Here is a 22,524-nt window from a genome sequence, read left to right on the forward strand (position 1 = left end):
TATGGGAAAGCTTTGGACTTCAGTATTAAAAGCATTCACTTTTGCTGAGTTACTGTAAGATTTAAAGGTGAATTTTGTCTCTAACATGGGCACCTAAATTTAGTTTTTGATATCCAAATTTGCATAGAGAACCTAGGCTTCATTGACTTTATTGGCAAAAGGTTTGACTCAGTTGCCTAAAGGTAGGCATCTGGTGTCATCTGAGATATGTAGGGTATCTGAAGCAGCTGCATGGGGCTGGCATAAAGGACACACAACCTATAGGTAACTCTTGTCCTTCTCAGCTGGGAGCTGGAGACCAGTTGGGATACCTTAGAGCATCTCACATGTACTAGATGCCTTTGTTTAGGCAACTAATTTGCCTCAGAACTCCATTCATACAATAGGACCCAAGATGCTTGGTCACATGCAGGTACCTAAATGTGACACCTTTCTTAATCTTGAATACAATCCCGGTCGTGGTTTCTGGAACACAGAATCTTACTGCAATGAAGATTGCTTGTTTGTAGTCTAAATTCCCCACTTTTAATTACATATGGTAATGTATCGGTTGAGTTGAAATAAAAATAGGTAAGTTGAGAAGATATTTTATTGACTATGACTGTTACTTTTTGAGTACTGTTTGTAACCTTGGACCGCTAGACAAGTGGAGAGAGTGGTCATTTAGTGTGTAGAGCCTGTCAACCTGTCGTGGAGGTGTGAGGTTACAATAGTCACCTTTCATTCTTGGCCTGAAGGACACACGTACTGCTCAGATGCAGGGGACAACAGCAAGACTTCTTGGGGGAATAAAGTATTTCTACTTGCAGGTTTATGGATATTTATGCTTTAACAGCAGTTTCTCTGATGACTTCTCAGTGAGCTGCTGGTGATCTAATGGAAATATTTTGTGAGTGGTCAGGACATAGGGTTTAAAGCAAATTGGTTGTGAAATGTTAAGTCTGTGGATCCATAGTGGCTTGACATACAGTCAGATATGTTTCCTCTTGCGAGGGCAGGGGCTAAAGGCTGTGAAGAGGGCAGAAATTATCCTGTATGAAGTTCTGTATTAACATAAAAAGTCTCTATATTTATTCTCCTAATTAATGACTTGCAGATTTTCTGAAGCATAAGACACTTAGGAAAATGTGTGTTCATGTTCATACCTGTTTCTTCTATAAAAGCAGAAAACGGCAGCATTAAGTAACAGTTGTTTATTAATGTAAGACTAAAACTTTTCACAAACATTTAGTCATAATACCAGTCAAGACACACTTTTCTGTGACAGTTTGGACTGAATATACACAATAAACAATTTACCATAGTTGCGTTACTTCAGCTTTTAGAATGCATCATTTCACTGAACTAGTCACGAGAAGAGAAGGTAATAAATGTGCAGTTTTCTGTATTTTAAAGTGGAAAAGATCACATCCATAATAAACAGTATCACATCATAAATTCATAACCCTGCACACCTGTACACTGCTCTATGAATGTTACTGTAATGAAAAACAATGCAACATTAACGTTACTTGGAACCACAGCTTCTAGTTGTTATTGAGGACCCACCACGATGCTGAAAGAGAGAATTTATTTATTCGTTAACATAAACAGTATTTCTTTTTCTACCTCTTGTAAAAATCCTAAATAAAATAGCTATAACATATATAAAGAAACATTAATTTATATATGCAGTTAATACTACTTTATTTGAAAACTGTATACTTTCAAGGACAAAACCTCTCCAGACAGGGGAAGAATACTTCAGATACTAGGAAAGCTGAATTTAACTGGTTGGGGGATGGCTTTAGCACAAGAATTTATATCTCCTTTTGATAACATCCAAAGAAGCATTAACATGTCAACTGAGCAGTGTGTCCCCTGGGTGGTTGTGCTGCCTTTAATGACTTTCTTTCCTGGTGACATTACTCAAACCTGGTGTTCTTTTTACACGACTCTAGGAACTAAGAGTGTTTTGACCCAAAAGTAAGAGAATTGATGGACTTGTAAAATGTCATTGGCATAAAAGATCTGTAATCACCAGATTATAGACAGGGCTGGAGTGCAACACATACGTACTTCTTCCCCTCAGTCCTTACTCTTTGTCCTTTCGAAATTGAACCTTATGCAGAGAGGAATCACAAGATTTATGGGGAGAGACAGGAAGGAAGGAAGGAAGGAAGGAAGGAAAGGAATTGTGACTGAGATGCCACGTCCCCTTAGCATGTCCTAGGCTCAGTAGGTTTTGCACTACACAGTTTGGAGATTAAATTTATTAACACAACCTGTTTCTGTGAATGTGTCCATAAATCCTTCAATTTATGCCATTTTTATGAAAAATGTTATTCTTGAAGAAGAAGATACTTAAGAATCTTACCGGAACTGGGGCTATGAAAGCCTGGTAGTCTCTGACACATCAGTGGATTAATGAATTTTGGCCAAAAAAATGCCAATTTAACAGTTTGTTTCATGGCTTGTAGCATCATAAATGTTCAAAAGTTTTCCCCTAGCTTTTGTTTTCTTCACCAGAAGGTTCTCTAGTGTCCTCAAGTCCAGATCTTATATAAAAATGAGACATTCACTGAAGATGAACTGAGTGATTCATGCCACCCTGGTAGATTGGCCTGAAGCAACTTGGTCAGTTAACAGGTGTGCAAGTGATTATAATAGGTTGTGATTCCTATTAACTGATGGTAAATGAATTTGCTTTAGGATAATACTAGATCTAACAGTCTTGAAAATCCTAGTCTTCCTGAATCATTTTTGGCCACAGAAGTTGTATCATTATTAATTTTAATTAATTGGTGGAGTAAAGACTTTTGGGTTGTAATCTTTGATTGAATCAGATTTAGAATTGTTTCAGTGCTTAGTTAACCAGATGTCTAAAAAGGTGTGGATGTCTCTGAGCTAGGGTAAATTTGTTTTTAAAATAGAGCCTATCTATGTGCTAGCTGCAGACAAGTTTTTTTCCTGATTTTACAGTGGTATCATTTTACAGTGTCTAAAATTCTTTCATAAAGTACACTGGTAGGATTGCAGCCATCATTTTTTTACTTCAAGAATGTTTTCTGTCTTTCAAATACAAATACAGTTGGTATAGATCAAACATGGGAAGTACTTTCTGTGAAACAAAAGTTCAAATCTCTGCACATATTTTAAAATTATAGATAATCTATAAAATTGTAAAAATAACTGTGAGTGCATTTCTTCCTGTTGCCCCCCCCCCTCCCCATCAAGGAGTTCACACTGAGAAATGCTGTTTCTATGGCAACTGTCTGCCAGGATAGTGCTGCAGACTGAAATCCTCCTTAGCAGGCGGAGTCGATGCTTTAACGAGCATTTTGAATACAATTTCAGACACTTTTATACTTAGGTATTTAAAAATTATGTTTACATTTTATTTTATGTTGATCATACTTAAGATGTGTGTAAACCACCCCTGGAACGTTCCTGGGACATATGCAGTCTAGCTCTCGGACACAAAGTTTTGGAAAAGGCCACATTGTTTCCTACAGCCAAGTTTGTCTTAAATCCAGAAGTTTCCCAGTAAGAAACAAGATTTGAAGGGATTCTTGATTCATTAAGTGCAATCTTCTGATACTGCAGGAATCCCTGGCATATAATTGTGTGTCCAGATCAGGCTCATGAGGTCTGAAAATGTCTTGTCTGGTTTCTTTTAAGGAGAACCCCCAGGTACAGGATTATATATATATTTTTTTCCTACTAGGTGGGGTTTTATTATTTCAAATTTAGTCTGTACTCAGACGTAGGGGAGATTAGGGTTTCACTGTAACAGATTTGCGTTCCCTAAGATAAAAAATCTGCTGTCCTCCCTCTGGTAAAGATGAGACTGATGCTTGCTTTGTTTCATCCTGCACTGTCTCTTTGAACTACCGTTTCTAGGAGAAAAAAGATGTTGCATACTCATTGGTTTGCATTAGAAATAATAATTCGGACTCTTTAACACCTTGCTTTTTCAAAGTAGGGTTTTTTTTTCTTTTTTAACATAGCAGGAAGTATGTACAATAAATTGGTTAGTAAATATCGATTATTAGTAATTAAGGCTGCCTTCAGTCAATGTAGGTATTATTAAGTTGAAGTCTTCATCAGAAATCATTTTTTTGCCTGAAAATCTTGAACAGGTTCTATTTTACTATTCACAAATAGTATTGTTTATTCTAGCTATTTTCTAAAATAGTATATGCTAGCCTAACTTTGCACTATATAAAATAAAGCATTGTGGGTCTTATGCTTGCTGATGCATTTTACATTTCTGTGCTTAAAAAAAACCACTTGGGAGTCCCTTTCTTCTCCATACTTTACCAAAGAAGATATGACTAAGGGGGATATTATGCAGTGGTCCTGCATATAGAACACACTAATACAGCAGAACTCTTCACATGGAACAAGCAAAATAATGTGAAAAATTGATACTTACCAGGGACTAGCATTGTTGTGATGAGCTCTGGAGTTTCCAAGAAGTCCACGTTACTTCTTTGAAATGTCTTGCTGTAATTCATTTGAAGGTGGCTAAATAATTGTAAAAAATAAGAAGATATCAAGTATTTTAAAGGGGCTAATTTTTTTTTAATGAGAATTAGCAATTTTACAATTAATGCTGTAACAAAGATTTTGTGTTTCAAAATGTAGGCAATGATGGTAGTGGGAGAGGAGACCAGAGAAGCTGTGAATTGTTTGCATGTTATATTAAACTCAGATTTTCTTCTGTACGTTGAGTTACTGTAAGATTTAAAGGTGAATTTTGTCTCTAACATGGGCACCTAAATTTAGTTTTTGATATCCAAATTTGCATAGAGAACCTAGGCTTCATTGACTTTATTGGCAAAAGGTTTGACTCAGTTGCCTAAAGGTAGGCATCTGGTGTCATCTGAGATATGTAGGGTATCTGAAGCAGCTGCATGGGGCTGGCATAAAGGACACACAACCTATAGGTAACTCTTGTCCTTCTCAGCTGGGAGCTGGAGACCAGTTGGGATACCTTAGAGCATCTCACATCTGATGCTCATCTCTTAGTTGTGACCCAGTATAGTGTTGATGTGCATTACTAGTGTTCTTGAGTCTTTTTGAAAGTAAATTTTGAACTGGGGTTTTGTTCAAAAGGAAAGCAACTAAGAGCGACTTCATCTTCCTTCAGAATGGGTTCTGTCTACACATTTAGGACCATAGCGTTTGATTGGTTTTTTAATAGTAAATGCAGTTAAGGAAAATCTTTTTGTCTCTACTCAATTTCTTAGCTGTCTGCCTGCTACAGGCTAGAACTTGGCTGGTAGGACTTTTAATCACTATAATTTCTGTTCTGGGCCCAAAATAGACACTGTCAGATAGGTTTTTGTGATGTGGATTTGGAAAGCTTTGGGAGAGCTCCCATGACTGCTTGCATGCTTAAGTGTATTGCTGGATGGCACACCTCCTGTCTCACTCATTGGCGCCTTTTGTTTCTAACATTATTAAACTGTGGCAATATTGCTGTTTCCCTATTCTTTTGTCTCTGATGAACTAACATCCATCTGATGCCATACATTTATCTATTGGCTTTCAGAGTTTTTATGTTCTATTTGAGTTAGCTTTGTCGTTCTGACATTTTTACTTATATGTTTCAGTATATTTTAGTCTTTAGCAATTGAAGTATTGTTCTGAAGTATTAATTGTGATATACTTAGCAAGAGATTGATTAGCAGTATTTGATTTGTATTCAGTCTTTCTACACAATTACTTTCTAACCTTCAAAACTTTCTGTATTACAAAAACAAACCCAAAAACCTGAAACTTACCTATTCCAGACATTGCTGTTCTCCCAGAACTCATAAACAATGAAGCGGGAATCACTTGGAAGCTTCTGTATGGAAATGCTAAGAATTGTAGGACAGAACTAATTTAGTAAAACATGACCAAGTTATCAGACATACTAATCTTATTCCAAACTACTTGTGAGTAGGATCAAATGCAGTGATTTTTGAAAAAAACCCAAACCCCAAACCAAGTTAAGTAATAAATTGAACAAATAAGTGATCACATACTGCAAATTATCTGAGCTTTTTTTTAAAAAAACCCTGATTCTTGGAGTATTTTCATGGCTTTTTATTTACTAATATTTTATATTACTACATTTATGATGGACTTATGAAACTCATTTTTCATATTGCTCCAACAGTGTAATTTATCTAAAGAAATGCTAATCGGTAATACAGAAAATTAAACAACTGCGGTTCAGTGAAAATCAGCTAATCCAACATATTGCACATAGAGAACAGTTCAAGTAAATTTTATAGAATAACTTGTGCTGTTTCATTGAAGAATTACACTGTGAGAAGTCATCCTTTTGTATGAGAGATCATCAAAGTGGCGTAGAGTTTAGGTGCTCTGAAATCAAATATATAATGGAGTATAAAGCCAGATAGGCTGATGTTTCCTGCAGATACACTTTTTAAGTAATACTTTTGGGTATTCTTATGCTATCCAGCATGGGTGGAAAATGACCCACAGAATATCTGCTGATCCCGTACAAAGAATCGTCCCACTTATCCTGAGCATAAAATCTTTATAGCACGTAGGGTACTTATACATTTGGGTACTCACATACTTCTCTGAGTGCCCAAGTGTGAGATTGCTGATCTTACTACTGATGGGCTTGAAAACTGGTCTCAGATTGTATTTGATACTGTAATAAGCAATAAGTTATATGATTTATTTGTTTTCTCCTGCTGTATGGGAAAGTACATTGTGAAATAGCAAAAATATCAAGAACTGTTGGAAGAAATGCCAAATAGCTACAGTAAAAACCAAACAGTAGGTGGCATTACAGACTTACCAAATGCCTGTAAACTTGGGAAAGAACAACGTTTTGCCATCGTTTGTTAAGTTGCATTCCAAAGTCACGTAAGCTCTCTCCCCTGACGAGTTTGCAGTCACTACAGTGTTTTGCTGGATGTTCGTTTCTGGAAGGGGGATGGAGTTCTCTTCTTTGTTTTTTTCAGCTCTTGGCCCACAAGAGAATTTTATTTTCCTCATCAGTCTGCCTTTACAAGTGACTCACTGCAAAAAGGTCACTATTTTCTTCTTCCAGCTTAACTTACTTTTTCTGGTTTGTGTGAAAGCTACTGATAAGAATCCTAAGTGTGACAATCTCATAGCAACAAGACTCATAAATTAGGGATGTGATAGCCTTTGAAGCCTTTAAATATAGAGGAAGATCCTGCATTGTGTACACATTATAAATATTTATTTCATAATGGTCTGTAGTGTGTATGGTAGTAGGTTTCTCAAGTATGTAAATTAAGAAATACAGTACAGTGGTGAGTTACTAAAATTTATTCTTAACCCAGTTCTAATGTTTTATTTAATTCTAAAAGGAGCAAAGCAGAAATACACTATTTTATTGAAAATTTTGCCTTCTAATTTTTCCCACTGTTTATTATGAATGAAAATTTTCAAATGACAGCCTAAAGGCAAGATTTTGAAAGCTTCCAAACAGAGAACTGTCAAACAAGTTGATAAGTTGCTTGCTTGCCAGATGAGCACAAATGAAGGATGGCAAATGAGTTTTCCAATAAAAAGGGTCAGCCTCAAGCTTCCACAAGCCATGGATTGATGACCTGCAGAGCTGAGAAGTCTTTCAAAAGATTGTTTAGCATCTTTGGGATAGCCTGTATTGTCAGTTTGTGATACTACTTAAAGTCTGCACAAATACTTTGACATCTCTTTCTGGTTTTAGTTGCCTTTGAAAAGCTCTTACACATGCATAATCAGCCAGGAAAATGATTTTACAGGTTCCCTCTTCATTAATAATTCAGTTCCACTTAGAGGTTATTCAGGAAATCAGATTACATCCTTTTCTGCAGCCCAGGGACAATAACATTGTACTTACTGCAAGCAGCCACCCTGAGTAGAAGCAGATTCCACATACTGCCTCAGAGCAAGCCGGAATTCCTTGATTTCTTCTTCTATCACAGACATTTGACGTTGAACTATCATTATGTGCTGATACAAAAATATGACAATATTACTGCCACATCATCCTCTGAATTCCATGTACTTTAAACTCAGAAAAGTCTATCATAAAACAATAAAAAACAGAATCATCAAAGAAAACCCACAAAAGTTCCTTTGAAGTTTGCAGTCCCTGTTTTAGTGCTCTGGAGTGGAGAAGTAGAAGTGCTTGAGTGTGGCTTTTATGTCTAGGCAGGCTGCAGCACAGAATGGAAACACCCAAAATGAGTGTCCACCTTAGAGATAGTGAGAGTTGTCCAAACCCTGGATGAGAAAGTCTTTTTGGAAGAGTGTGAAGCAAATGTTGATCTTTGAAATGCTCAGTAATAAAGTCAGCATGCTTCCTTGGATGAATCTCTATGTGAGTGTGAGGTTTGAGGTAAGAGCATATTCCCTCAGTCTGCGCTGGATGCAGTGTTATTTTCACTGAGGTGCTGGTCTTATAGAGCTGTGACTCACACCTGAATGAGATGCCTAAGGTAGCCCATGTTAAATGATGAACAAAGAGGGGTATTTTTCCTCTGCCGTTCTGCAAAAATGAACAATCTTTACAAGCAGGACTATGGAAACACTCAGCAGTACAGAAGACATATTTATCCTGAATTATTATGATTATCATTTAGCTATTTTAAGTAGTTTACATATTGAGTCATCTACTGAAGGTTGTCAGTTTTACTAATGCAATATTTAAATAAACACCATGTGCTTCTTAATTAATACAACTTAACCTCTTGTACAGGTTTTTGACTCATTTCTGCCTTCATTATTGATACTGTTATCTCATCCCTCTGTCATAAGCATCCTGTCTAGCAATATTGTATGATCCCATTTTAAAAAAGAAAAAATCTAATGCAACTCCTGAGATGAAATAAGGAATTTGATGGATCATCTGTTTTGGTTATTTTTTCACGTGTATTTGATTTGCATTTTGTTAGGCTCAAAGTCCTGAATTTAGGAATGCCAGTCTATTTGAAAAATTTGGCTTAATCTTGGGACATAAGCTTACTTAACAGTAAGTTTATTTCTGGTCATGATTTTGGTTTTGTAAATTGTAATATTGATTATTGCTTATAAGATTTCCTATAGCAGTTTTGGAGGGAGGGAGGCTGTACAACTATGATTTAAAGCATGCATGCAGCATTAGGTGACTGGGACCAGAGAAACCATCATGCCATAAACACTGCTGCCAAGTTTGTTAAATCTTATTAATGACACCTTTTCCTCCTTATGTGAGTTGAGGTTTTGGCTCACTGTGTCCTTTGAAAGCAATGCAAAAATTAATATAAAAGTTTTGCCCACATATTCTAAGTTTTGTTTTGTTGCCTCTTGCACAATGTATTCTGCTAACTAAAATGGATTCTTACCACTGGAAAAAGTGAGGATGGTGGGTTTTTTAAAATTATTTTGTAACAAAAGAGATCAAGTGAGATTGTTGTCTCAATACCTAGCATTCAAAATCAAATATCAAAATCATTATCTTGAAAAGCACTTACAGATCTTGCATTTTCTTCCAAAACTTCCTCTTCAAATGGCTCAAGCTTTAGGTCCTTTGAGGCAGTTGAAAAGAAAATAGAAATATAAGAGGCAATACTACAGCTGTATTCTGCTCTTACCTTTTAAACAAACTATTCTAATAGCTGGATTCTGTTTTATCTCCCGAAGTTATAATTAAATACCTTCTTTATTAAGACTCCTGTAAGTCAAACATAAGCATTGTTTGCAGAATCTTGCACACTTCAGTGGTTAAATCCAACCCACATTGTTCTGTAAATTTTTATTTATAATGATGAGCCGGTGATCTTTCATTTGTAACAAATCCGCTTGTTCACAAATATATGTTGGACTTGAGAAAAGCCAAATGCCTTCTCACATTGTCACGTGGACTACGGAGATGAGCAACGATGGTGATTTGAAATGAAATATCAGCCACTACCATGCAATCATAAAGCTTTACACAGAAGAAACTTCTCTATAGGGGGTTTATGGTGGCAAGGGACTGTTTTCTAGCATTGAAAAAGATGTGCATGAGGCTCCAAGTCAGGTTTCTGAACTGCTGCACCTGCTTCTGAGGACAGGCTGGGCAGCAGCAAAGAGATGCATCTGTGAGGCAGCAGTATGCTCGCTTGGTATGCAAACTGGATGCGCACTTCGTGAATCAGTGATTCATGCAAACACCATTTAGTAACACACACAAAATTTTCATTTACATGCTAGGCACATGCAGTACCTCTAACCTAGTGTCATGTGGATATTTTGAAAAACATCCATATGCCTGAAAACAAGGAGATGGATTTGCAATAGGCAGCTGCAGCAAAATGCACTCATTGTTAGTGGTGCTTCGCTTCTTATTGCACACAATTCTTGTGTAACAAAGATAAAAAATTTTCTTCTGCTTCCAGCTGGGTGAAGATTGATTAAGCTCAGGTAGCAGGCGTTTTGCCAGCACAGATACTGTACTTGCTGCAAAGCCGACAAGGGGTGTGCAGGTAGAATTCAAATGAACAGGGGACATGCACCAGCAGCAGGTGGCAGAACAAGACAGGAGCAAAGTAGCAGGCACACTAACTGCTGTGTAGCTGTACCTCTCCTGCAGAACGTGCATAGAATGGCATGAAATGTGTGTGTGGAGGAAAAAACACCTGGCTTTAAAAGCTCATTTGTCAGTGCAGATACTTCAGATAAAAACCTTGAGGGAAAATGCATATTCCTGTGGTTCTTCTATACTTTCAGTGCATTTTTTTTCTAGGGAAATGTATCGAAAAAGAGAGGAAAGGAATGACTCAAGTTGTACTGCAAACTTTCTCTTAAGGTAGCAAGAAAAGAATCCCATTTTTTCCAGTATATATAAATTTTGAACTTGAGGGAAAAAAAGATGATTTACAACACTGATTCATTGGTTAAATTCACCTTTAACAGAAGACAGCAGAAGAGTTAGACAACACTAAATCAACCCTTCACCAGGTAGTTTTCCAGTAGGAACCACTGATGAACCACTTGTTGGCCCCCTCAAGAAGTTAAAAATAATCTATAGCAATTCTTAGTAATGCTATGTCATTAGACAGGGCGTGACTACCCAGGTAGGTTAAGTCTACACAGCCAGCCTGCTGTGACCTCAGAGCATGTGAGCACTGGCACAGAGTCCTCATCTGTGTGGAAAGAGTGCTCATGCACTGGCTGACTCGACGCTGAGCATGAGTGAAGTAGCCCAATGTGGAGAACAGAGGTCCTGCCAGCTGATGCAGCTCAGAGCTGGGGCTTTAAAATGCCTCTGCAGTCCTACCTCACCTCAGCTGAGAAGAGGTAGCTTCTGAAATTGCCTTTTAGCATGACTGCGTGATGTTTTCTAATCTGTTTTGGGGCAAAGTCAAAAAGAGGAGCTTTAGTAGCTGCTGAAAGATCGCTGATAACACCTCTCACAGTTAGATCTGCCCATGAGATACAAAGTCAAGCAGCAGCTAAGTTAGGCAAAGGTGGATATCGGCTGTCTACTTGCAAAATTAGGTTTTTCTAATTGCTATGTTTTATTAATCAAATTTTATATTGACAAGTTGATAATTATGGAAGGTCTATGCTCTGCCACTGTTCACCTTTGGCACTGAGCTCCTTTTCAGACTGAGGTTCTCTGTCATTTATCTGTAGCAGCTTTGATGATTGTATAGCATCCTTGTAAGTTCATTTACTACTAAATGGTTGGCTGCTTTCTGTAATGTTTGCATTGCATTATTGCTGTATGCCAGGTTTCTTTTTTTCAGTAACATTCTTTTGAATGTTAAGTTTCCTTACACTCCTTTTGGCATCACTCTGTGTTGGCAGGCAGCTGTGGCAGGGCAGCGAGCTGCTGTTTCCAAAGCAGAGCTGGGAGTAAAGCTGGACCAAAAGTGAGAGTTACATTTCATGATGGACTTTGACATTTCAAAATCCAATTTTTATCTGCTCAGAAAAAAATCAAGTTGCTACTAAAATGTCATTAACGTGGCAACTGCTGTGTAATTGCTTTTCTCATACAGAAATGACCTCTGGGAAGAAGCTGTTGAGTGCAGGTGAATAGATTATGCCCTGGCCAGAGGCTCGGTGGACTGAGCAGACCATGAGGAGCTGCTGAGCATAGCAAGGAGCAGAGTGAGAAGCTGACAGAAGTTACAGACAGTGCCACAAGGAATGGCCGAATTTCACAGCTGGCTAAGGAGAAGCTATGCGAGAGATGGTCAGACCTCAGGGACAACCGAAGGGAGTACTGGGCTCCTTTTGGAGAGCAGAGTCTTGCAAGGCCAGCAGTGCCGGGGATGACTGTATCAGTAATGCAGCTCATCAGTAATAAGGCTGAGATAACATAAATACCAAATTTTGGTCCCAAACTGGGACCAAAGGGGAAAAGTAATTTGTTCATTTGGGAGGGAGCAATGGCAGAGAAAGGTCAGTATTCTGTCTTCTTGTTAAATCCCTTACTTAACTGTTTTCTGTGTGTATAATTTGCTACTGAATTCGAGTGGGACTAGTGGGTGAGTAGGAGGAGACACTTGTCTGCCAGGACCCAAGGTCTGAGCCAGTACCTGGGTAAGGGGCATGGGTCCAGCCACAAATACTAGGAAGACTTAAAGCTCGTGGTAATGTTCACGGGGGAACATCCACCCTGATCAGCTGGAAAGAAGGATCAGGATCAGGCTGTTGCACGTTCATGTTTCTGCGTGTGCTACCTGTCTGTCTGCAGTGCTGCTGAAGGCACCCATGCCGGTGTGTGTGTGGACCCATGACTTTGGAGAACATGCGCAGCCTTACCGCTGGTGAGCACTGACCTGCAGGGAGGAGCAGCATCAGCTGCACTGGAACTGGAGCAACTTCTGGGTCTGAGAGCACTTCAACCTAAAATCTCACCTCTAGTAGACCAGGAGAAAGCAATCCCCTGGGTCCCCAAATCCACTGAATTCAGCCATTCCCTTAGCACCTATCTAAAATTGTCTGTCTGTCCTTCAATAGGGACATGTCATGTAGAGAACAACACAGGAATTTATAACCTTACTTTTTCCTCTGCTCTTCCTTCTTCTCAAAAAAAAAAAAGTCATTACACACAGACATAACCCAACTTTCAAAACCTAGGCTAGCAATCAATCTGATTAAAAAAAAAAAAGAAATAGATCTGTACAGGCACATGTTATTCAGGTTTTTGCAAGCCCTGGGAAGCCTTGGTATCATTGAATCAGAGGGGTCATTTGTCAGATTCCTGGAGGGCTCTGCTTTGGCGTGGGAACGACATACAGTCTCAGGGCTCCAGGGGCTGGTGCAGCTGTCTCCCAGGCAGGATGGTGGGATCTGCATCACCTTTTGGTTGAAATGTACTTATTAGGGAAGTGTTTAAATCTTTATAAATTAGTATTCTCTGATGGGAGAGTTTGGAGAGGAAGAGAAAAATATCAGATCCTAAAAAGAGTGGCTTGTCCTGTGTTCCCCAAAACAAGTATAACTAAATGCAATAACATCCTCCAGTCATAGACTAATGTGTCTTTTCAGATATTTATGAAAAGTTGGATCTGTAGTGATGGGAAGGGGAAAGAGGAGTGTGGAAAAACCATGTCATGATTTCGTGAAATAGGAAAGAAGGTGGAAGGAAAATGTAGGCATTTAATGAGGTGATGTTGAAATTTCACTCATTATTGTTTGGAAAGACTGACTGGGACATTGAAAGCATTTGTGGTTTAAGGATTGCTTAACCAAAAGGGAGAGAACAAACAGGTGAAAAGAAACACACACCTTCTTTTCCAGCCTGTCAATCAGTTTTTGGAGTCTGTTTATCTGGGTCATCCACTGGCTGTCTTCCTCAATCCAACCTTTGGAAAATATAAATAATGAACATTTGTAAAGCGTTACTAAATGCTAGAACATAGTGTATTCATTTATTTTATAAAAAAAGTTTAGCTTAGCTTAAAATTTATTTTGCTTCTTGAAGATTGTGCTGCAACTAGTTCAGCGTTCATTTAGGTATAACAAGGATATCATGATTTTGACTATATGAATTATTTTCTTTCTTTTTAAGATACAATAAAAATCCAATGCAGAATGAAAACTACATTCTAGATTAATGCCAGTGCTTTTGAAATCACGCTGATACCTTAAGAAAGGAACGCTCTTCTCTGCAGATGGAACTAGCTCATAACCTGAGCACCTTCTGCTCAAAATGCAAAATCATCTTGGGGGGGTGCTTTCTCTTGTTTTAATCTTTTTTGTAGTTTGCCATTTCTTAGTCTTCTTTGTGTGAAAGTTTCTATAAGAGTAAGAGTCAACTCTTCTGCATAGCAAGCCTGTCTTTGGGATTCCATTCAAATACATCCCATTTGCTGTGTCATGCCTGCAGTTCCTCTTTCCCCTGAGAGTACTCACTGATGAAGGTGAAAGAACGACAGACAAGACTGTCTTAAATATCCTGGCATGGCCCATACAGCTTAGGTGATAGGATCTTACTTCCTCCTGCAGAGAGACAGCAGACCTGCTGTAGGACCCCACTGCAAGAACATTGCCATGGTCAGCCTGTTGCTGTTCTTAGCATCCTGACATGGTGCTTCCAGCAGAATTCCAGGATTATTTGAAGGTTAAGAGTATGTATGTTCCTTTCCCATAAAAAAACCCACCAACATTCTTATAAACAGCAGAAAAGAATTAACTGGGTGTACCTGTGCAGCTAAATGGTCTAGGTTTCTGGCATGGCTTGTTGAGGAATCCTGATATCGAGGGATTCCTGAAGAAGCCTCCTAACATAATCGTAGAATGCCTCGTATGCATTGGGAATAAGGGGCTTTCTCTTTGTTCAGAAAATGTTCATTTAGCTGCAACAACTGTTTTTATACTTAAACTCTGAGGGTTTTTCAGCTTTGTTACAGTCATCTGCAATATTCTGTCTTAGGGGTTTTCATGTATTCATCCACTAATTACGGATATAATCTTGCAGTGAACTCTACATCTGATTTAATAACATTAACTGTACATCCCTTGCAGCTAATGATCCTTCTTTATCTTTCCAACCAAACGGCATGCCTAGGTGCTTGATGAATTGCAGCAATATGATTATTAGGATTGATCCTTCCTACACTGTTTTTTTTGAGAATGAGATTTTGGTTTTGAGATATGTAATTTACACCTGTGGTGACTGCAAATTTTGACCAACACAAGATTAAGTTTCATCATAATAACTTTCCTATGTTTATTTTTCTCCCAAGTCATGGAATTCAGCAGCAGAAGAAAGACTAAAGACACTGTGTCTTGTCTCTCTATATGGATAGGACATGCCCCTTTCAGAAGACGCTTTAACTCTCCATCTCTACTGCAGTCAATGACCTGATGTCACATAGTAAAGGTGAAGCTAGAAGAGGTTCTACAAAGGCACAAGCATCTATGAACCTCTCTAAAGTATGTGGAAAATGTTGCTTTGCTTAAGTCTCAAGAAAATTGTCTGTCAAATGGAAAGGATAATACTCAAGGAAACAGGTATGTGCATTATGACAGCAGTTCCTGGCATCACCCACAGTGTGAATGTGTATATAAGTGATTCATCTAAGGAGAGAGGAAGGTTATTTATCAGAAACTAAAGATTTTTCAAGGCATGCTCTTGACATGTGCATTCATTAACCTGCTTATTTTCCAGCTGAGAGTTCTTGTGGCACTAGGACTATGTTTTGACCAAACAAAGAAATCCTAATGCTGGGGACGTACCACAGGTGCGATATGTAGATGAGGCAGAGTGTGGCTTTACCTGAACAAATACAAAGGCTAAAGAAAATGCTGGCTTGAGTGTTGAGTGCATATACACACCTACAGTGTTACTGTACATGTGGGCAGCAGGCAGTAGGAGGAAGACCAAGTGCCAAGACAAACACAAATCTTGTCTGGGAGAGTAGACAGATGTTAGACAGCTATTATAATAGCTGTGGAGAAAGATGTTAGCTCTTTAAAATTACATTAAGTGGCTTTGGTACAGCTTGCATAGTTTTGGGTTCCTTCTGAACTCTGAATTAGAAGTGCAGCAACAAGGCTATGTGACCTTCCTTGTTACGAACATCAGCAACTCAGAGGAAGGGACCAAACATCATCCTGCGTCATTGCACTGAATGAGCAGCAGCATTTGGTGAGTGGCAGAAGGGTCTTCAAAAGAGGGTTAAAAAGGAAAAAGTAAGCACATGACTGCAAGCAGTGAGATCTGTATGACTGGTCAAGAAGTGGGCTTGACCCATCATGTACTTTGGTGCTTCAGTTGTCTTCATGCCTTGATTCTGGGAGACATCACTAAGCCTGGAGATGCCTTCACTGCAGCTTCATGATTAATGTCACTGTTTCCAAAGAATCCCGTTTACCAAAGTACCCTCTCATGTTTTCCAAAGCAGAAATGCTGTTTCAGATTTTTTTTGTATCATCTTAAATGAAGTCTTTTTTTCTTACAGGTTTTATATTTTCCCTGTTTCTTGTTTGTTCCCCTCAGCTGGGATGTAAGTCATGACAGAGAACTTAGTTCTGTATAAGTCACAGCCTTCACCTTTTCATTCTTATCTGCAGGCTACAAATATTACCTAAGAAATACAGCCCCAAAACAATACCACACTTTGGCCCATAATTATGTATTTATTTTTTATCAGTTCAGATCTATGGGTACATATTTATTTTCCTTACAGTTTGAGCTAATACCTTCTGTATTAAACTGAAGATTGATTTCTGCCAGTAGAGTATCTGAGTTAGTTACCATGTCTAAATTAAATTTTTGAAAGGAAGATACATCTATATTTTTCTGTATATGTGTGTGTATGTGTGTGATTTAAATATCTTTAAAATGTGAAATACCATACCTGTGCTAAAATGAGGGCTATTTGGTGACAGGCTGTTGTTCCTTTGAAGCCTTCGAGCTGAGCGTTTTCCTGGCCATTGAATTGAGGGCGTTTCTGGTTTTGCTGGATCTTGTCTGCACAGAAACACAGAAGACTTCATAAGGTAAAACGTGGGAGAGCTCTCCTCCCTCTGTTCTCAAAAAATGTGCTTATATGTTCCCTTTTGAATTATAAAAGGAGAAATACCTATTGAGACCACTGAATTATTTTCCAGATTTTCACTATTACTAATCAGTTGTTTATTTAGGTTGCTAGTTATTAGAGAAGTTAAAAATAAAGGAGGGTTAAACTGGCATAAACATATCTTTTAGGGAGAGAAAGCTTGAGGTCAGTGTCTGTCCATGATGTGGTTCTGACCTGACCTAAGGAACCATTCATACCATTTCTTCATGCACAGGAGTTTCATAGCATCTCTGCAGAGGAACTGGGGTCACAAGAACAGCTAAAAGTGAGAGATGAACTTTAAACATTGACCCCTTCAGCTTAAAGATTTACAAGATAAACAGCAATATGTATCTGTTAATAAGGAAGGAAAACTGATGAGAATTAGCTAATATTGGATGAAGGATAGATACATTTCTGGGACCAGTATTGAAACAAAGCAGATACAGAATGACTTATGTTTGTACTGCAATGACAGAGTCATTGAACCTTGAGAGTTTGTGTGAGGACTGAAGGCTGTCTCTATGTGATTCTTCATCATCCAGCTGGAGAGCAATGAAGGACCAGGACTATGGTTAGTTTTGAACAGTTAGTTGGATGAGTGATTGCAAAGAATGCTAGACAGTAGCCTAAACAGTTCAGTAAATAATTCCCAGGTCACTGCTTTGGAAAGTTCTCTGGTCTCCTGAAGCGCAGAATGAAGTCTCACCAAAAGCTCACACACTATGTTAAGGAGATGTTTTAGGATGGTATTTTCTGCAGCGTAAAATCTCCTCACAGTAAACCAAATTATGGCAGTTCCCCACTCTGAGCACTCTTAAATTAGTTTAAGAGTGTCTTAATGGGATTTTGATTCAGACAATTTGCCCCTGAGTTAAGTTAAATATAATTGGACATGATTTCACACAGCAACCGGGGCACCTCCACTAGGAGCTAACTCACTTTATCCAAAATAGCTGTAGTTAAAGTGCTGAGTTTACCTGGCTTTTCCATTGCTACCTCAGAAAATGGGGAAGATGGTATTTGGCTTAACAGCGTCAAACCTCTTTCTCATTTTCTTTGCCATAAACCAAATTCACCATCCAAGAGGATATCTCTGAATAACTGCACTGATAAAAACTGGAGAAAGAAGTCTCCCAAATGCCCTACCGGACAGTCAATGCAGATGAGAAAGCTGGCAGCAAAAGGGATGTTCATATCTCCCTATTCTACGCACCCAAGTGAGTAGTTTGAGTTACTCAGATGGTCTTTCTAGACTGTAATTTTAGAGAGGTTGTCCTAAAAGGCAAGTGAGAGAAGATGTCAGTGATTACTCCAGAGGATGTTAAGAGCATCTAAGTTAGGCTCCAGCTCTGAACTGGCATTCAAGACTTCTTTCTCTCCTATCAGTTGTGTGGGGAGCCTGAAAGGATGTATGCATGAATGGAGGGGTATATATAGAGTGCACACCTGGCACACCCTCCGCCTTTCAAAATCTGCTTGATTCCTGTGGTCAAGCTGCTGGCACAAAACCCCAGTGTATTATTCATGTACTTCAGAGATCTCAAAACCAACAGCAAAACAAACAAGAAAATGACATTTCCAAAAGAAAGAATGAAAAATCAATGCATTTTATGCATTATGCAACATATGAAGTGTTTAGATCTTCTTTGTCCATGAAACACAACAGCTTGTATTTTGCTTTCCCTATCATTTTTAACAATAGCTTACTGAGGAAAACAAATCCATAAAGCCAAGTACATTTTCAAAAATGTTTTGATCCTTGATCCTACAAAACTTCATAGAGGTCATAGTATTAAATTCAGCTAAACCCCTTGGACGGATATAAGCTACCCAGGTAACCGAGAGTTTATATGGGATCACTCTACAACCAGGAATGAAAAAAAATTGTAAAGCTGGAAGAAACAAAGAGACAGTCAACAGTCTTAGTAATTTCAGAACTCTTCACATTGCAGTGGTCTGGTTTCTGCATTTGATATTAAATAGTCAATGGATTTAAAAAGAAGCCAAAGGAGCAGAGCCATGTAACAAAATGGTCCTCCTACATGCAACCCACCACAGGATCAGATTGGAACGTGCTTGTATTCAATTTCAGGAAAACTCCTATTAGTGAGTTCCTATACGGAATAAAAAGTGTATCCTTATTTCTCCTGTTATTCCCTACATCAGGTTGCTGAGTGAAATGTAAAATGGTCTTGGAGGTTCACAGTGACCCCACTCCTCACCTCCTTCACTGCAGCTGGGCAGAAGGTTTGCTCACCTCTCCTGCCGAGTCTGCTCCTCTGTGGTTTCCATGGCACACTCCAGGCTGCTCTGGAGGGACTGAAGCTGGTTCAATGTTTCCTTCAAAAGAAAGCGAGTCACAAACTGCTCCAAATTAGAAGCTTCCTGATAGTCCTAAAAATTACATGGGAAAAAAAAAAGGTAAGGATTTGCCTGCTAGGTTAGAAATATGTGAGGGAAGATTCAGACTTAATTCAGAAAGGAAGCAGCTTGGACGTTTTTGTGCTTATATATGCAAAACACATAAGCAACCTTTATGTTTCTGGACAAAAAGACTTTTGAATTTCCAGGTATAGACACTGATCCCACCCAAGCTGAGAGAGGCCCAGGTACATGGTGGCACAACATAGTTTCTACTAAAAAAAGAGCCTTTTCCTTACATTTCTTAACTCCAGTTGATGGCAATACCACATTACTTCTTAAGTATGGAAAAGCCAAGATATGATTGACAACTGCAGAAGTGAATTTAAAGTTTTTATTCAGATCCACTCTTGTGAAAAGATGTTTATCTAGCCCACTGGCCTGTCTCTGACAGTGATTATGGGAATAGTCTTTGAGCAAGGCACGCGCTTAGTGATACTCCCCTGGAAAACTCCACCAGCAGTTTGGCTGAAGGACTGCCTGTGCCAGAGAGATTGCCTTCTGAATTTAACAGTCCTTGACTGATTTTTGTTCCTTTAATTTGTTTATTTATTTTTGAAAAAATATCTGTATATTTCACTATTACATGAAATGCATCTAAATGTTCTTTGAGTTGGAGCTTGGTTATTAGCAAAGCTTGCACCTATATTTAGCAGTCTGTAATGGTTCTTTGTGTAATGACATTTCCAATATATTTGATGTGTTCAAATTATTTATGCCTATTTTGTGTAGATAATTTCAGAAATAAATTCTTACACCTGCTCTCTCTGTGGCCCAATGAATCATATTTCCATGGATGGGGTCAACTTTAACATTTCTGGCAAGCCTAGATTTGCAAAACCCAGTTCTGCAGTGACATACAGGTGATGCTGTGTGAGGGGGTTTCTTATGCCCTAAGTCTGCTTATGTGTGCAGAAAACCCACTCAGCTCATATTGAAAGCCTTTGGGTACAATTTCATCTAAAATAGTTTCATAAAACATTGAATGAAAGATTTCTCTAGTCACCACATCTGAAGATAGATGATGGTCTGTTATCTTCAAGCTTTAAAGAAAACTTGTCATTTGAATGGTGTTGCCTCCTACTCTAGCTGAGAACCCATTTGAGTCTTTTTGGCAATGCATATGGGTATTTTTAAGCTCTTTGCTGTTCTTCCCAATGTGAATTACAGCTGAAATGCCTTTTTGACTTTTAGACTTCTCTTAGAATTTTTGCATGTATGTGTTTGCAATCAGAACACAAATACAGGATGTTCTGAAATGTAAATGTAAACTAAAAGATTGTAAGATAACAGCTTTAAAAGAATTTTGCTCTTAAATGAGAGCAATCTATTCACAATACATGTTGTTAAGTTAGTTCCTGATGGAAGACTTCTGCTACAGAAATCTCAGATGTTAAACCACCCATGAATTATCAGAAGTTTCATCGTCTTCTAAATTTATTTCTGTCTTCAGATTAATCAGGTGTGCCACTCCCCAATAAATAAGTTCTTATTTATACATTTTTAAAATAGCTACTCATGGGAGATTGTCTGCCTCCCTTTTGAGTGAATATCTGAGACTCACACCAGTCCTATAAATAACGTTATGGCAACCTTTATGATTACTAAATCTTATGCAATAAGAAAGCTGATTTTTTTTTTCTTCTTCTAAATTGTCTCCATTGTAACTGATTTAAAACTTTGGTGCACCTGACAGAGATCATTTGCTTTCCAAAAATTGTGATTCTCTGTGGCATGTTAGAACAATGTGTGCAAATCTGTGTAGCATGAACAGCTAAATAAAACCCTGCAATATAAATCCAATTTTTCAGCTTTTGACAGTGCTCCTGGAAATAAGTGAACAAAAACTAACAGAACTGACTATCACTGACAATTTCTTGTAAGTTTTCAAATACCAAAGCCATCTCACAAGAGGAGGATAATCAAAGTGTTTTAAAATTCTGGGCATCCAAAAAGTAAATGCTACAGATACCTCCAGAGAGCTTCCTGCTAATAGTCATGGTAAATCTGATACGAGCATGCTGAATTACAACTTAAAATGTAGATCAATACTGTTTCATTTACATCAATACTGTTTCATTTTGCAAACTGTTCAGGTGGGCCCTTGCTGATGAGGGGATCATATAAACATTAGCTGTGTAATACTTGCTACCGTCTGAGGCTGGCTGCTTTTTGACTCCTTCAGAAATACTTTCCTGCATATGAAAGTTATTAAGATTTTTTTCATCAGAACTACTCCAGGTCTGTGCATTGCACCAGGATTTAGTCTTTCTTCTTCCTGTTCTGTTGTCCCATAAGTTCTATATTTAAAGGCTTCCCTATGGAAAAGGTCCTTGTGATCTTTAAATATGGCTTAGAGTTACCTGATTGGGTACACAGAGCTTTTTTGTAAAGATGGGCTAGGCAGGCTAGCATTATCAAAGACTCTTTCCTTATGTATATTTTACCCAAATATTGGTGTTTACAACTCTTCTGTGCGGAATTACATAACTCTCTTAATGCACCCAGTTGAGCAAATGGCTACTCAGTATTTTCTTTAACGTCTCTGAGACCAGCAATTCTGAGCTCACAGCAATGTTGGGCAACTTTGACTCCTGCCCACTGAAAGATGACTACTCCTACCTGTTCTAAAGTTCTTCGAAGATCCTGGAAGAAGGTATTCAGCATATATAAATTGTCATCATTATTATAATTGAAGTCATGGAGGGAAAAAGAATGTCCATTACAATTCAACTTAAACCTCAACTCCAGCTCTCAGCAATGAAGAATTACCAGCCATGCTTCGTTATCGTTTCACCACTCTACTGCCTAAAGAAAAGTGTCTTCATTTGCATTTTACTAAAGGCACACTGGTACAAGACTTCAATAGAAGAAAGAAAATGTTAATTCTGAATTAAGAAAAATATGTATCAATTTACTAAGCATATATTATGGTAGAATCAGCTTAACTGGCATCCCCAGCATTTGTATTGTCAGTATAGTGTGCCAGAAATTAATAATGGGACCCACTGATGGTGTCTGTATGTAAAATAGAAAAATAGCCTGTTTCTTGAATTTCATTAGCTGTAAATTACTGTTAATTAGCATATAC

The 22,524-nt window shown here is 38.2% G+C and overlaps 1 protein-coding gene across 1 annotated transcript in view; it reads right to left on the reverse strand.

The window, feature by feature from the left end:
- Window positions 1-1,178: 1,178 nt before the first annotated feature.
- The window catches only part of NECAB1 (N-terminal EF-hand calcium binding protein 1), a 68,929-nt gene continuing 47,583 nt past the window's right edge, over window positions 1,179-22,524 (reverse strand). Inside the window, exons 6-13 of the mRNA XM_074816188.1 lie at window positions 19,270-19,406; window positions 16,809-16,921; window positions 13,732-13,808; window positions 9,480-9,533; window positions 7,865-7,977; window positions 5,772-5,849; window positions 4,418-4,509; window positions 1,179-1,555 (exon numbers count right to left, since the gene is read on the reverse strand). Coding sequence (XP_074672289.1) covers window positions 1,527-1,555; window positions 4,418-4,509; window positions 5,772-5,849; window positions 7,865-7,977; window positions 9,480-9,533; window positions 13,732-13,808; window positions 16,809-16,921; window positions 19,270-19,406 — 693 coding nt within the window. The 3' untranslated portion in view covers window positions 1,179-1,526. The remainder of the gene's footprint in view (window positions 1,556-4,417; window positions 4,510-5,771; window positions 5,850-7,864; window positions 7,978-9,479; window positions 9,534-13,731; window positions 13,809-16,808; window positions 16,922-19,269; window positions 19,407-22,524) is intronic.

The sequence above is a fragment of the Strix aluco genome, chromosome 1 (assembly GCF_031877795.1).
Source record: "Strix aluco isolate bStrAlu1 chromosome 1, bStrAlu1.hap1, whole genome shotgun sequence".
NCBI classification, from domain to species: Eukaryota; Metazoa; Chordata; class Aves; order Strigiformes; family Strigidae; genus Strix; species Strix aluco.